This window comes from Dendronephthya gigantea, unplaced genomic scaffold (assembly GCF_004324835.1).
Source record: "Dendronephthya gigantea isolate DGI-Jeju-01 unplaced genomic scaffold, DenGig_1.0 000034F, whole genome shotgun sequence".
Taxonomy (NCBI): Eukaryota; Metazoa; Cnidaria; class Anthozoa; order Malacalcyonacea; family Nephtheidae; genus Dendronephthya; species Dendronephthya gigantea.
This window is the reverse complement of record NW_021163044.1, coordinates 390,184-406,040: the sequence shown is the minus strand read 5'-3', so window position 1 is coordinate 406,040 and position 15,857 is coordinate 390,184. Positions and strand designations below refer to the sequence as shown.

Below are 15,857 nucleotides of genomic sequence, written 5' to 3'. Positions count from 1 at the left end.
AGCCTTACGGTATAATTCGCAACCACAGAGTTAAATGTTGCACGTGCTTACGACTGTGTTAGTGTTCCACAATGTTACATGTTTGGACCACGCCTGGCCACGCCTATTACCCTCGATGACCACGCCAATTATCTGTATTATAACCGCGGTGTACTTTTACCCACAATTACATACAAAATGTGAAGTACTTGATCTTAGCATAGAATAAGTTTCAGCTAATTATCATATTCTGCACGGTTGCATGCTCCGACAGCTCCGTTGTTACAATGGGCTCATTCGTGGGATGTTGTGGGAACTCACGTGTGCTACACGAAATTACTGGAAGATTACTTGTCGCATGCAGTGCTGTATAAGATGTTTTAGGTGATATATTGATTACAACTTTTAAACTTCCTTATATTTCCAAAAGGCGGATATGAAAGACCCTTGTGTCGAAATAGACTGTGGGAACGGAGGTTAATCGTGCGAAACTAAAGAGTGTGGCGCTACTGAGGTCAATTTATTGACGTTTTCATTTGGGAAAGCAAAAATGAGTTATGTCACAACCCGTACAAGACTATCAAAAGTTAACGAACAGTTAAAGTTTTCTAGATCAAGGTCACAGAGTCCAACTTTAGCCGATAGATATGTAGACAGGATTTCAGGTATTTGTCTGTGAGGCTCAGATTTTATTTTGTACAGAGGTTGTTGTTAATCCATAATAAACATTGTGTTGCTATATGGAGACTATGCGCGCTTTATGTCTGTTTTTTATCACGCTTAATTTTGAAGCCATGTGTAATTTGATAGCTTAATTCACATCCCTTTATCGCCTATTTTGTATTTGTATATGTGTAGTTTACAGCCGTCTGGCGGCCATTGATTTTCCGTTGTTTGATTACACTCGACTATCTTGTTGACATTGTTGGCTGTTTGCATCTTTGCCAACTTGCTTCGTATTTTCCCATGGAATAACAGTATTTAGCGATCGTTGCTTTATTTGGCCTAAATTACTAGACTCGAAATACTTGAAATATTGACTTATTTAATTACAAATTTTCGCTGGAGTCGTATTTTTATATCAATCTTTTGATCAAATTTATATAGTATTTTGCATGATCGAATGAGCACCTGTGAAATTATTCTTAAGTTTACAGTCATCTTAAAATTATAAAATAGGAAAACTTGAATATAAACAAAACATGCTCAATTGATCAATTCATCGAGAATTTAAAATAGACCAATATTATTACAATATTTATTTCTAAATCGATTAAGCACCTACACGATTAAATTTGGTTAATAATATTGTGGCGGCTCCAAGAATGCAAATTTTTATGAAGCTATGATTGTCTCGAAGCGTCATATTTCAAAGTTTTAATGATAATTTTGTATTGTGGTTATGCACATTGTACCTGTTTTGCATATTTACAAAAAGGAAAATCATTATAGTGAATTTAATGAGGGGTGATCGCTTTGCTTTTGGTAAACGTATTAGTTACCGTGAACATAATTCACTTCGCTTTTTGCGATCAGCACAGACATCACTGTTTATGTGAATTCTTTCCCAAGAAAGCACTTTTCTTTATTTGGAAACATGCCTCTGCAGAAAAGCGAGGGGCGTTTGCATGTAAATATTGACAGAATGGGCTTGGTTGGTTAAAGACCTTTTATATGTTTGCAAAGCATGCAAGGATTGCTATGAACAAGTGCATGAAAACTGCAGTAAACGTGTGCGAACATTAGAAATGTGCGATTGGGAAATTCTCGATAAATTCCTAGACTTTTGTAACATAATCTTGTGTCTATAAGCGTTCTACCGGACTTAACAATTTCCGGTGCTTCAATATATACAGCCTATTTTAGGAAAAGGGGAAAAAATTGAAAGTTGAGAAGACTTTTATTTCTCTGTGAACACTCAAAAACGAACTACTGTAAAGGTTGATCTGGTAACGACGCACGTGTTTTACAGCAATGTGTGCACAATCGTCGTTTAAAAATTGATGTCTGTCAAAGTCGGTGCTTATAGTGCTTGATGTTCAAAGTGAACACTTTAATCGTTAATAAACATTTGCTATTCAAATTCATCTCGACTGTTCCCTAGCTGAACTAGACGAAAGAAGGCTTTTGTAAACAAACCATATTAAAACTTAAAGACAAATTTTGCGTGTGGGTAGCAATGACAGTTGTATGCAAGGGATATTAAAACTTTCTGCGCTGCTGCTGTGAACTAACTCCAAGTGGTGTTGTCATAGTGTTCCTGCTTAAAATTGGCATCAGCCATGTCCGGCTCAGTCGAAGAGACAGAATATGATGTTTTACGTCGCTCTGTTTCAGACCAAAGAAACGCCGTACAAAAGAAAACGTTTACAAAATGGGTCAACCATCATTTACAGAAGGTTTGTGTAGGCGTCTAGTTTTTGTCGTGGGATCTACATATTTATTTTATTATTACATCAATTTATAATCCAGCAGAGTTCGTAATTCGACGCACAACATGAGGTTAAACACAGCACAAACACTATCGAAAAAAAACGCTTTACAATCGCGGGGTAATTCATGGAACATTTTACATCTAAAAATTTGCACCAGGCTGTGTTTGATAAACAAGGAAAGCTTCTTGCCAAACACTTGAATATCAACTCTTAAAATAGCATCAAGTGTGCACAGTTTGGTCAGTATTGTTAAGTGATCAAGCGATATCAAGATCCAAGATGTTCAGAAATTGATAAACAAGGCTTGCGAGATATTGCTTACGTGTCTTTCTGTGGCATTTAAATACTAATTTGTTACATCAATGTAGCAATTATCAATTCCATTTCCTACGGAATGTCTAAAGACAAAAACCTCGTGCTGATCTTGTAATTAGTAGCAGGGCAAATATTGGCAACCCTTACCTTTTCAACCGCGTGTGTTATTGCTTCTGATTAATTTTAATGAGTTGCCTCTAACCCTGAATGATGCATCAAACGTCTTACTATCTAAATTGGGAAGGGGACATGTGTATGTAAAATTTATGTACTTCGAGCTATAAAATTTGTATATTACAATTATTTTTTTAAGTCACATTCACATTACCTGGTACAAAAAAACAACCATAAAATGGTTTTTTTGATTTTATCTCTGTTTACAAACGATAGGTGAATGTTGTGGTTATGGATATGTATCAAGATTTCAGAGATGGGAATAATTTGTTGTTGTTGCTTGAGATTCTTACTGATGAAAAACTGGTAAACATACCTGTTTTGACCATGATTAGATTTGATTATATTTTACATTGTTTTCTGACCTCTTCTGTTTTGCTTTTGTTTAGCCAAGAGAGAAAGGTCAACTGAGATTTCACAAACTACAAAACTGTCAGACTGCTTTGAACTTTCTTTCCAGAAAACAGGTGTTGCATAATTGTTTGAATATTATTGATACCTGCAGATATATAATTACTGGATAGGAAGGCACTGCCCATTAGGATATAGTAATTAAAAATTAATGGATGCCCTAAATGTTAATTATTTTTCTTTGAAGGTGAAAGTTGTGAATATTCATCAGGACGACATAGTTGATGGCAATCCAAAGATTACTCTTGGTCTTATTTGGATCATCATTCTTCATTTCCAGGTACAATATGCTCTGACAACCCACTCTATTCCTAATAAGACCTTTTTTTCTCTCATATGTACATAACTCCCCTCTCTAATGACCTCTCCTAATGAACCCATGCCCTGTCTAATAACCCTTAAAGGTAATAAGTCCTCCTATACTAATAGCCCCCTCCTCCTTCCCTTACTTCTATCAGGTTCTACCTTCCTCTTGCTCTCTCTCCATGAAGCCCCCTTTCTCTCATCAGTCCTCCCTCTCTAATATATCCCCTCTTCCCCATCACCCCTCTCTCTAATAAGCCATCTCTCTAATTGGTTTCCTACTGTATTTCAAATAAATCATTTAACAATCCTGTCTGTTTAGATATCAGATATCAAAGTTATTGGCCAAGTGGAGGACATGACCCCAAAAGCAAAACTTTTACACTGGTGTCGCAGGATAACTGAAGGGTAATACGCAAAATATATAATTCAATGAATAACCACCTGTCATATGTTATGTATGCATACCAGCTGCTCATATGCATTTTTTGTACATCTTTGTGTTTTTAAGGTATATAAATTCTTTAAAATTTTTCAAAGCAACTTGTGGAGATAATAAAGATCAATTTGACGACAAAAAGAGTGTGTATTTCACTATTTTGTTTCTAGATATCCCCAGGTTGTAGTTCTCAATTTTACTACTTCATGGAAAGATGGACTGGCTTTAAACGCAATCATTCATAGATACAGGTATCAACAGGAAGTTATTAAGAAAAGCTAAAAGTAACTGCTTCTTTGTACTTTTATTTATCACGGATCACTTGAATAATCGTGCTCACGTGTATTCACGGAAAATTTAATACAAGTTTGTATGTTGCTTTCAGACCAGATCTAATAGATTTGTCGATCTTGAATCGAAGTACGCCAGAGATTAACGTGAGCAATGCACTTACTGTGGCTGAGAAGGAACTAGGAGTACCAAGATTACTTGATGTTGAAGATGTTGTAACGGAACATGCTGATGAAAAGTCTATCATGACTTACGTGTCTTCACTTTACGAGAAATTTCCCCGAGCCGTTGCCTCGTTTGAATCCAGCGAAGATGAGGTAAAAATCCTGGAAATGTTTTTGAAATCTTTTTGAGCAGTAATTTCATTAATCGCAGCGTCTCTTGAGCCTGTATGTGCGTGTTTTTATTTAGGAGAAGGTTCTGAAATATGAGGAATATTGCAAGCAGAGTGAGGCACTCGTGGTTTGGATCAAGAGAGTTATGATTCAGTTGGAAAGTCGAACTTTTCCTACAACCATCAAAGGAATGAAGGTAGGCTTTGGCGCTTGTTTTTCATGGAACTTGCAAGAAATGAAAAGAATTGAAACATCACGGCTAGTTGTTTATTATTTTAGGACGTAATTCAAGATTTTGATCAGTTTTATTCGGAGGAGTTCGGTCGTCTTGAGGAAAAGCGAAATTATGTTAAAGAAGTTGTGAAAGATCTTCATGTATGGCGGGTGAAAGTGAAGATAGTTTGCCTCTGATTTCGTTCGTATTGAAATTAAACTGTTTCTCTTCTTAGGTGTTTTACGGTCCAATGTCCAGCTGGCTTGAATTCCCACAAGGATGTCATCCAAGAGATATTGAAGTGGTAAAATAACTTGAGTGATTATAATTTGCAGAGCATCGGTTTTAGCAATGCTTAGTTTAATTTTTCACGTTTTGCACTCTAGCTTTGGTTACGTCTTTTACGCTGTATTGAAGAACGTGGCTCGACCTTGCGAACTGAAATGTCAAGGTAGTCTTTTTGCAACAACTCACATGTAAATTTCCAAAGATCAGTTTCAAGGGGTTCATTGATCAACACGATGTCTTTTGTATTTCAATGCAGAGTAAGAAAGGTTTATCAGCTGGCGGAACAAATTATTCACGAGGTTTGTTCTAGGATAATTCTCAATTTCTTTTATCGATTGATAACTCTCTGGTACTGAGGGTGGATAAAATCAATTGACCGAGATTTTGACTTGAATATAGGCAGAGGAAATGGAAAGAACATTGCCTGAACTGGAAGCAAAGGTGACAGAGGTGAGTTTTAAGGGTTTGTTCAAGCAATTTGATGTTGAACGACAGTACTGGAGTAATTTCTACACTGGTCTTTTGATATCTTTGGTTCTCAGGAAGAACGTATTTGGAGTACTCTTGATGTGGATGTTGCTTACGAGAGGTTTAAAAATCTGGAAGTCATCCTGAAGGTACAGCTGAGTTCAACCTCCTGCCCTTGTACATTTATCGTCAAAAAATTGTTTTAATAATTCTTGATTTTCTGCTGCAGATATTTGAAGACAAACTTTACAAGATTTATCAAAATTTTGAGTATCTCATAACTGGACATTATCAAGGGCTTGAGGAAATACGAACAAGGTGAAAACGAATCTTGTTTGGAGTTGTAAATGAAATGTGAAGGGTACATGAATATTTCGAACTCCTATTTTTCTTTTGTAGAATTCATCAGATTCAAACTCGATGGAAGATTTTATTAGGCAGAGTTTCAAAGTTCAATGTTCAGTCATCCAAACTGTTCCTAAATTTTGACGTCCCGTCGCATGAGAGGAAAACCAAAGCTGATTGGGATGTCCAGCAAGGACCGAGCGCTGAAAAACGACAAAAAGTTACTTCACCTCTCAAATTTCCCAGCATTCAAAGAGTTTCAAAGACAAGTCTACGGCAACAACAACAACTGGCACCTGCATCCAAAGTGTCTGTAACGAGATCTACTGTCAGTCCTGTCCATTCCTCACTTGAGGTGACATTGACTGAGAGTGAAAACAATCAAACAAGTAATACCCGTTCGCTATTGGTTACAGTACATGAGAAACTGGTGAGAAATTTGCTTGTGGAGAAAGTGTTGCTATCTTCAACCATTTCGTATCTCATTCCTGTGGATTGTTTTTGCTAAGCCTTTTCTTAAAAATTTCTCATTCTGGCTTTGTATAGAATGAAATACAGAGTTCTTTGTATGGCCAAGATCTAAATTCAGTCGAACAACTGTACAAGGAACAACAGAAGAAACATGAGGAGATCATGGCTTTGAAAGACGAAGTAGAAAAAGCTTGCAAACAAATGGTAGGCGCCTTCGTCTTAAATATGTTTTATTTTATTCATCATCCTGGGTTTAATCGCGCTTACCGCATGTTATTGTATAGAGCGATGATGGTTCTAACCCAGCAACAACCGAGCTGAAAAAGGCGTACACTGAACTAGTGGTATGTTTAATCTCGTTTGCACTCCTTGAAACTCGGGATCAGTTTTGACAATTCCGATCATGTCACACTTATCCTTTATTTTAGACGCTCTCTGTTGTACGCACCCGGAATTTGAGAAGCTTGCTAACCTTCATGAGCGAAGCAACTAAGGAACTGATTTGGATGAACCAGAAAGAGGAAATTGAGACACAAAGGGACTGGGCTGACCAAGATTTGAACCTCGAGGAAACTGAAAGATACAGAAAAGTAAATGACTGCGAAAACGTCTTTTCAGGTCGTTGAGGAATTGTTGTTAATGTTTTTGTATATTCTTTGTGTCTTCAGGATTTCAAAACCGAATTAGAAATGCATGAAATCGAGCAGAGATCTGTGGTAGGAAAAGGAGAGCATATGATCCAGTCTGGTCATCCAGCACCACAGGCTATTGAGGTTGGTATGTTCTCTTATGAGAGATTGGTGAATGATTATTGGCGTTTCACATCATTAGCAAAAAACTCAGATTCACCTTCTCCTTTTATCCAGGCCTATGTGACATCTCTGCGTCTGCAATGGACTTGGGTAGTTGAACTGTCACGGATTTTAGAGGAACATCTGTTGAATGCGCACGCATATCATCAGGTTCGTAGATTTTTAGATGTGAACTTCTTTATATCATGGTAGAGCTGGTTATACTAAAAGGAAGATACGGTATTGCTTTTAGTTTTACTCGGAAGCTAATGAAAACAAGCTATGGTTAGCATCGAAGATGGAAGAATTGAGGCAACTGTCTGAAAGAGACCACGATGGAAAAGCAGAAATTGCTATAACATGGAAAGAATTGATGGTAAGTGGTGAATGAAAAATCTGTGAAATTTTTAAACTGTCGATCTCGTTTGCTGCGGAAATACAAAAACTACTTTATAATCAAAGAGGAAAATTACACTACATAAAACTTATTTATAAGTTGCATGCCTATAAGAGTATAAAGTCTTTGACGTGGACTCTAAATCGTTTTCACTGGAGGTCTGTTTTCACCTGTGCGCCATGTTATATAAGAACTCTTTTGTGTCGTTCTTTTGTGTGAAAGCAAGGGGGATAATTGCGTGTTAGTTTAGCTCTGGTTTCTATATATTTAAGTGCTTGATCCTTAATAAGAGCATACCATACTATAATACTAGAGTGCTGAAGAGCCAACCTCGTACCCAGGGTCTTTTCTCTTTGCTCACTCTCTGTGCTCACTCTGCTGAAGAGCATCTTTTGCATACCTCTTGTTCTCATTGCCATCTTGCCAGTGATGCAAGCGAGCAATTTCTGGAACAGATAATTCCTGCTGCTGTTTTTTTACACCTGCTGTTGTGGTTTTCTTTGTCAAATGGTTTGAATATTGAGCTCGTTGTGCAACAACGGCTATTCATTTACATTTTAGATTATTCTGGACTTGTGGCTATTTTATGTCAGGAACAATGCCGTCCGCTTGAATGTTAGCGTGCATATAATTGCGACTTTTAATTCGCACGTGGAGAAAGTAGCAAATTAAGTGCATTAGAACGACGATCGCGTGTTCGGAATGTAATCAGAAAGATTGTGGTTTACTTGGATAATTACTTTTGTGCATTTGGGATTTTTGGTGTTTTCGCGCCAATGACGACGGAAATTTAAAACGGGATTGATCGATAATCACTTGTGTCACTCTGATTGTCCATCTCTTGTCTCTCTGAGTGTTTGTGTTGAAAATTTATAATTCCACGCGGAAATGTAATATGTGCATTGATTCCACGAAGTGCGGATTGAATGGCTTCTTTTTTTAGAACTTTTACAGTGGAGTTAATCCTTATGGCTGTCGAAAGCATTCATCTCTTTATATCACAACATTACTCGTTGTCCCTAAGATGAATATTACTGTACAATTATGTCTCAAGAGGGTTTAACATTGGAAGAAAATGTTACGCTCAGCCTATTGGGGCTTGTTATCGCATTGTTGTTTCTATTCTGTACCTTATATCGATCGTCGCTTTCTTCGAAGCGTAGAAACGCATCAAGATGTAAGCAAAAAGCGAGTAAATCGAATTCTGATGATATATCCACTCCATGGTCTTCGCATGTCACGGGGTACTTCGATTACCCTAGAAGGTTCGTATTTGCGCTCTCAACTTCCGAAGTATGTTTTCCACCTCGACGTTTAATCCCTTGTTTATTCCACAGAATATGGCAAAAATATCGTTATGGTCGTGTCGTGCTTGCAAACTCGCCTAAGCATACCGATATCATGGCCTCCGAGTCTTTCCCGCTAACGAGACTTATACCGACATCAGACCTAGTCGTAGCGTATTCTAAGGAGTTTGTAAGCGAGTTTTCTAGCTCGCCTAAACGGAGGGGAAGACGGAAACGTTATGCTCTTATTCTTAAAAGTGCTAATCCTGATGCAAAGGGTGAAATAGAGCGATATTTTGGCTCGGTGGTCGAAGATATTTTAAGCGTGCGGCAGGTCAGTTCTTTGTTTACATTAAAATGTCTGGGTCGTCACGGTAGTCCAGTTGGAATCATTCTTAACTTTCCTGTGTTCACAAAGCACAGAGGTGTTCCTGGTGCCATGTAATTCTTTACAGTGCGATATTTTGAAGCGAAATGCTCTCCTCCCTTGCAATGTTTTATACATTTTGTTAGTATACTTTGAATAAGCATGAATTAAGTAAAAAACTCTTTGACCGAACCACACTGAACTAGTTTGTCGATTTCATTCCAAGTGTCGATTTCATTCGGCAGAGGCCAGACATATAAAGATATAATTATACACTCTGAGATAAATACGGGTTTGATTATAGTTGTGCAATTATCCATGTAAATGAAACGTACGTCGGATATTTAAACTACTTTTTGTTTAAAGTTATCTTGAATGTTCTTATAAACAATATGTAGCAAAGTGTTGTTCGAATGTATTGACATTCTGTGAATCGTGATACTATGCATCGTACTAAATAATAATTTTAAAAATACCCCTGTAGTGATATTTAACTGGATAAACCCTATATAGACGCATTAAAAATATAAGTAAGGAAATATGTAATACTATAAGGATTTTCCAGAGTTTTTTGCAACAGATTATCGGTGTAGGAATTCATAATTTTGTGCCGTTGATCTGTGTATTCGGATCGCTCCACAACTCACTATTTTGTACAGTATTATATCACATACAGTACAATTTAGTGCTGCAACTCTTGCATCCCAAGTATAACTTGTTTATTATTTAAATTTGGACTTTAATTATTTAATAATTTCTGGACATGATGGATCATCCATTAGTGTTTATGCTGCTCTATTGACACACACGTGCCTAAGTACAGCTTAGCCTTTTTCTTGTAGCATCAAGTTTGACATCTTAATGCATTTGTTGGACATTTGTTATACAGGGTGTATAAAAAAAAGGCAACATTTAATATTCATATTGTTATTAAGCACAACAATACAATAGTGCCTGACTTTTTAGCTCACAAAGTATGATTTTTCAGTGTTGCCTTTTTTACCCCATTTATTCCTCATAAAATAGCCAGTAATATACAAAATGATCAAACAATCTTAACACATGAGATTTCTTCCTGAGCAAGTTTCCCCATCTCGATGTAGTTGTAGTAAAAGGGAAGTGTGATCACTCTAATCAATTATACCAAAGTCAATTATACTAAATTACTTATTTTAAAGGACTTGTAATGCCTGTAGTTTTATGTTATACATGAAAATGGATACCTGACTTTGTATTTTAATATGTTTCTAGGAATTAAAGCAAGAACTTGTTAATAGACATGACAAGTTGAGCTCATTAAAGCTTCTGGGTAAAAGAGTTGTGCCAATAAAACAAAGATCAACTCCTCCTACATCTAAAACTGTGGTACAAACAATAACCAGTTATAAACAAATGCAAGTAAGTTTTGCTCAATTTTCTCATTTATATTTGGCTTTGGATAATTCAAGGGCATGTGTATTGATTGTAACTGTAATTCGCTACCAAATCTTTTTGTATTTTTTCTTTAAGAATGAGGTAAAACAAGGAGAAAAATGTACATTATTGGACAACTCACAGCAACAAAACTGGAAGGTTAGTTCTAAGCAATAGTTAACCATATATTAACCATACTATACTTCATTAAATCATGCCATGATCAACTGGCCTGAGCTATATTTTTGCTGGTACCATGCTGTCTTACACCACCGCACAAGCTAAATATGATGTCATTCATTCTAGGTATTAACAAGCCAGGGAAAGGAATGTGTTGTACCGTCAGTCTGCTTTGTTATCCCTGCACCAGATATTGAGGCTAAAGACTACTTGACCAGGTATTATCTTCAAACTATCTTCCTAAATTCAAAATTGAAGTACTGATAAAACTATTTCTCATCATTTACAGCCTGGAAATTGAGTACAAACATTTGCTAACATCATGGAAAGGTCAATACTCATCTCTTCAACAAACTCTCTCAACTCAACAAGTATCCTCTAACGTAAAAGTCCTGGAACTGCCTGAGAAGGTTTGTATCATTTTGCTTAAGTGAACCCTATAAAACATACCACTGAGCCACACCCTTGGATATAGTCAGAGTTTCCATTACAAGAGGGCAGAAGTGGGGCGTGAACATTATTAACCATCCAAATTTCTCCACAAATCCCATAAGAGGCTTTGTCCCTTAAATCTTTCGCCCCAGAATTCCGATACTCAGCCGAAATATATCTCTAGGTCAAACTCCCAAACTTGAATGACTCAGCGAGTGAAGACTTAGAAAGATTATTAAAGGAAGTGACGGAATGCGAAGATCTCGTCTTTGATGAGATGGGCTCGTCAACTAAACGAACCAGCCAGCCAAGTTTAGTTGAAGAACCTATGATTAAAAGTCGTGATGTTGGCAAAACGTTTGCTGAAAGTTCCGTCAGTGAACCGGTAAGATATCTTTCAAAGTTGTTCATCATTTTTTAGCTGTAAGGTGTAGAATATTTATCACTCATCACAGTTCAGATTCTCTTTGCGAAATAAGATTTCACTGACTGGTAGAATCCATTTTTATCTTCCAGGACAACGAATCTGCTATTGAAAATTTACTCGATTGGGTTGAAGCCACAGATCAGATTTTAAAGTCAAAAGTTCGAAGTATTCCGTTGGACATCAATGCAATAAACAGTGAACTGCAAGAAGTCAAGGCAAATTAACTTTTATAATAAGCTTCCGTTGTTTTGTGTCTGAACAGCCTGAAAATTAGCTGTGTTCAATTCTTTTCAGGAAATTCAAACTGAACGGTTGTTTAGAAGAGAAGCAGAGTATGAGGCTTTACAAAATCAAAGATTGAACGACCCCGTTTTGTTGGAGAGATACGAACAATTGCAGAGGAAATGGAATGGTACTTGTCAAAGACTTGAAGACCATCAGAAAAGGTGCGTATCTTGAATCATCTCGTTATCTGCTGTTGTTTAAATGTTAGTTCATTTGAGAGTAGAACTGTATTGTAGTAAGTTGTGTATTTTTAGGATGGAATTACTACATACTGTCGTAGAGATTGTGGTTGATCTTGAAGGATGGATTTCTCATGTTGAAGAAGTGTTAGGTAATCAGCCAGGATTGACCAAACAAAATGAAGATTTACATCAACAACTAAGACAGCTGAAGGTTAGTGATAATGGTCGTACTTAACTTGGTCGTAGCTTACTGATGATGATTGTACAATAATGCTCTTCTTTGTCTTTCAGGAGGTTCAGACAGTGATGCAGCCAAGACGAGAGCGTATCTATCAATTAAAACAAGCCACTTTGAAACTCACGTCATCAGAATCTGAACACGCAGCGAACCTGATAATGCGATGGGAAAAACTCAGTAATGAAATCCAGGCAAGATCAGGACGATTGCAGACCGCGATCGAGGCTCTAGAGAATTACAAGACAATGTACGACACTGAAGCATTGTGGGTCACACAAACCGAAGAACTGCTGTCGTCAGATGAACTAAGAAGAGTTTCAGGAGAGTTGAGTGAAATAAAGCTGCGACGATACAAGGTCAGTTAGATTGATTCAGGAAAGTACTGGAGTATTATTTATTGCTGGTAATTTATGTTCAGAGGGAGTGTCATTCTTAATACTGACATCTTCATCTTAAAAAATTAAGGAAATTTTCTCTGACGTTCGGAAACATGGTAAGAATATTGAGACCGTTGTTTCTCAAGGAAATCAATACATCTTCGACAGTAAGGTACGCAAACTATTTGTTTAAGACTATAGTCTTCTCTTGTGTTGTGCCAGACAAGATGAGAAGAAAATTTCTGTGGGCTGCAAGAGATTACCGCTGGATGTGGTATATTTGCTTCCCTCGTCACAACGGGTTGACCCAAATTATTTACAGGCAATCTTAGTGGATTTTAATCGTATTATAGTAGAAATCCTAAATCGATCTTAGAGTAATCTTGAGGTCTGATTTTCTCTCAGGACTTTGAAAACGCATTGAAGCAATACTCCAAAACCGTCCAGAATCCTACAGACAATTCAATCTTCGAGAAGGCGACAGACGCTCAGGCTTCAATACAGGACGAGGTAGAGTCCATTCGAAAAAGGTACCAGGCTCTTCAGGTCCTGGCCGACGACACACGTGACCGGATCTCACATGCGATGGAAGAAACCGGCCATCCAGAAATTGACGATGAGACTACGAGATGGAATACGAGTGTACAGCGGTTGTTAGACTGGGTTGAGACGCAAGAGGAGTCTCTAGCCAATCAGAGTGCGCCGTCGTTAGACAAATCAGAGCTCAAAGAACAATTAGACAGACACAGAGTAAGTCCTTTGCTTTGTAGCTATATGAATTATATGAGACTCGATAAACACTGTCGTAGATGTGAACTTTTGACAGATGTGAACGAGTAATTAGTTACGAATGCTATGATGTATAAGAGCTCTTGGATGAACATCCGTAACTAATCTACTCGTTCACATCTTTCAAAGAAAACCACTTTCCAGCGCATGAATGTCTCGTGGGAGAGAACAATGGACACGCGCAGAAACACGCACGTATTTGGATGGTCTGGGGATGAGGCTATATCTGTAGTCCACTGATTTCCCTTGTTGAATCTGACATGAGTTCAATGTAAGCTGGTTATGCATGTTGTTGAAAGATGGGAAACCCGAGGCCTGATATTGCACTTCCATTAACGTTGAATATATTGTCTCTTTAGTTTTTAATTCATAGTTTAGGATGTAAGCAGACTACGTTATATATTTTAGCATTGATGTGTTCAATACACTCGTATCACATAATCACGAAAAATCCTCGTCAAACACGTGCAATCGTAAACTAAATTCTGCATTAATCCTTGTAAAAAGTGAACTCTGTTCTTTTCGAGGAGGAGATCTTTTGTAAAGAAATAGGCCAGCAAAACTTTAGTTTGATAAAGAAATCCTCGTAGTTTCCTGCAAGTTTTCTACCAATGTACCAACATTTTCTAATGTCACAGAAACAAAATTTGACCAAACTACTTATAATTTTCACAACATAATAAATCAATACTGTGCGGGACAATGTCCTTCATACATTCATAATATTTAACTCTTTGTCTGGGCAGATGTGCAGTCACGCGGCTGCACGCATGCATGTCATATTTTAGAGACTGTTGCACATCTAGAATGTTGGTTTTGGCCTTGGAATTTATATTCCACTGAACCCTTAAAAATATACATATTATTCACTGATGCTTGTCCATATAGTTCACATTTAAAATCTTCTTCTGAAACACGAAAATAATTTTGACTTTAATTTAATCGGTTTTCAAGGATTAAGGTCAGTTTAAAATGTTTTTGATGCATTCTTGAGTTTAAAGTGTGTCAACAAACACAGTTTTGACATGCTATGCGGTTCCTCTCGTGTTTTACATCTAAATTTCGACTGTAATTTATTCATATCCTATTATAGAAGCATTGTTTTGACAAGAATATACGGCATTGGGTAACGAACGGGCTAGCAAGAAGCCAAGTATGGCAGCTAGGTTGGTTAATTTTTATTTTCCTTCCGATAGAAACTGTCCAAAGATGTCTTAGCGAGCCAGCAGCCTGTAGAGAATACATTACGGCAAGGTCGTAGGTTTCTGGAAGGCAACACAAGCTTCCTTCCGACCTCTGCCCGTGCTGAACTCGATACGAAAATGGTTAGCCTTGAAATAAGATGGATGAGGCTACAACGAGAGTCTGATAATCGTTATCGACGATTGGTCGTGATTCATGAGAAACTGTCATCGTTTGAGGAAGTTCTTCATCCTTTTGTAGTAAGTAGAGCACTTAATTGCTAAACTTGTCATTATTGTATCCCTTTCAAATCTCGTTATATACCTCCCAGATCATCATGAGTATAAAATTGTATCACTAGGTTATTGTATTCGTGTCTTATCAGACTTTGAATACAAAAGAACGGCCACAGCTTAATCGGCTTTGGTGCAGGGAAGATTACGATTGAATTCCTTTTGAACCTTGTTCGAATACACAGTATTAAGCAAATTTAATGTGTTAAACGCGAAACGTCAGCTTGCATCTAGACAGTGTTAATGCGCATTTACTAAAGTGAAACAAGTTTTACTGTGCCATTTCAAGTGGCATTAACCATTGAGATTGTGGCATTATATTTTTCTTATTACATATTTGTACAAAAATCGTGAATCTAATTTATGCATATATAGCCAGTGCCTTCAAGACTCGGAAGTCTTGCTGCGATTTTATCCCTAGCGAAATCTTTCCGTGTTCTGATTGGCTACAAGCCTCAAGTCTTATAAAAAAACACTGCATTTGGGCAGAATCACAGCACCGTATCGGGACCCCTAATCGTTCTGTTTATCCATTCTTTTTGACTTTTTCCCATGCTACTAAATGTCATATGATTGTGCGCTAACTCGATACTTCACCCTCCCAGCTTAATGGGTGTTTTTGTTTGTTTTTCTGCCTGTTAAGAACCGAGCCGCTTAAACACCAAACCGAGATCATTGTTTGTACAAGATTAAAGGTCAATCTTTGAAATAATAATTCAGAAATATTTCGCTTCACAATCTTTCCGTTCC

The 15,857-nt window shown here is 37.3% G+C and overlaps 1 protein-coding gene across 1 annotated transcript in view; it reads left to right on the top strand.

The window, feature by feature from the left end:
- Positions 1 to 336: 336 nt before the first annotated feature.
- LOC114525552 (microtubule-actin cross-linking factor 1-like) overlaps positions 337 to 15,857 on the top strand; it is a 44,626-nt gene continuing 29,105 nt past the window's right edge. Inside the window, 35 exon segments of the mRNA XM_028546937.1 lie at positions 337 to 644; positions 2,317 to 2,378; positions 3,120 to 3,209; positions 3,293 to 3,370; positions 3,502 to 3,594; positions 3,940 to 4,025; positions 4,227 to 4,307; positions 4,442 to 4,664; positions 4,759 to 4,878; positions 4,962 to 5,057; positions 5,132 to 5,200; positions 5,283 to 5,347; positions 5,441 to 5,483; positions 5,584 to 5,634; positions 5,727 to 5,801; positions 5,882 to 5,970; positions 6,052 to 6,427; positions 6,544 to 6,672; positions 6,753 to 6,812; positions 6,897 to 7,058; positions 7,137 to 7,241; positions 7,335 to 7,430; positions 7,513 to 7,635; positions 10,561 to 10,707; positions 10,819 to 10,881; positions 11,029 to 11,120; positions 11,192 to 11,312; positions 11,519 to 11,719; positions 11,851 to 11,976; positions 12,056 to 12,207; positions 12,301 to 12,439; positions 12,520 to 12,822; positions 12,932 to 13,015; positions 13,249 to 13,593; positions 14,829 to 15,074. Of these exon segments, the coding sequence (XP_028402738.1) occupies positions 530 to 644; positions 2,317 to 2,378; positions 3,120 to 3,209; positions 3,293 to 3,370; positions 3,502 to 3,594; positions 3,940 to 4,025; positions 4,227 to 4,307; positions 4,442 to 4,664; positions 4,759 to 4,878; positions 4,962 to 5,057; positions 5,132 to 5,200; positions 5,283 to 5,347; positions 5,441 to 5,483; positions 5,584 to 5,634; positions 5,727 to 5,801; positions 5,882 to 5,970; positions 6,052 to 6,427; positions 6,544 to 6,672; positions 6,753 to 6,812; positions 6,897 to 7,058; positions 7,137 to 7,241; positions 7,335 to 7,430; positions 7,513 to 7,635; positions 10,561 to 10,707; positions 10,819 to 10,881; positions 11,029 to 11,120; positions 11,192 to 11,312; positions 11,519 to 11,719; positions 11,851 to 11,976; positions 12,056 to 12,207; positions 12,301 to 12,439; positions 12,520 to 12,822; positions 12,932 to 13,015; positions 13,249 to 13,593; positions 14,829 to 15,074 (4,506 nt within the window). The 5' untranslated portion in view covers positions 337 to 529.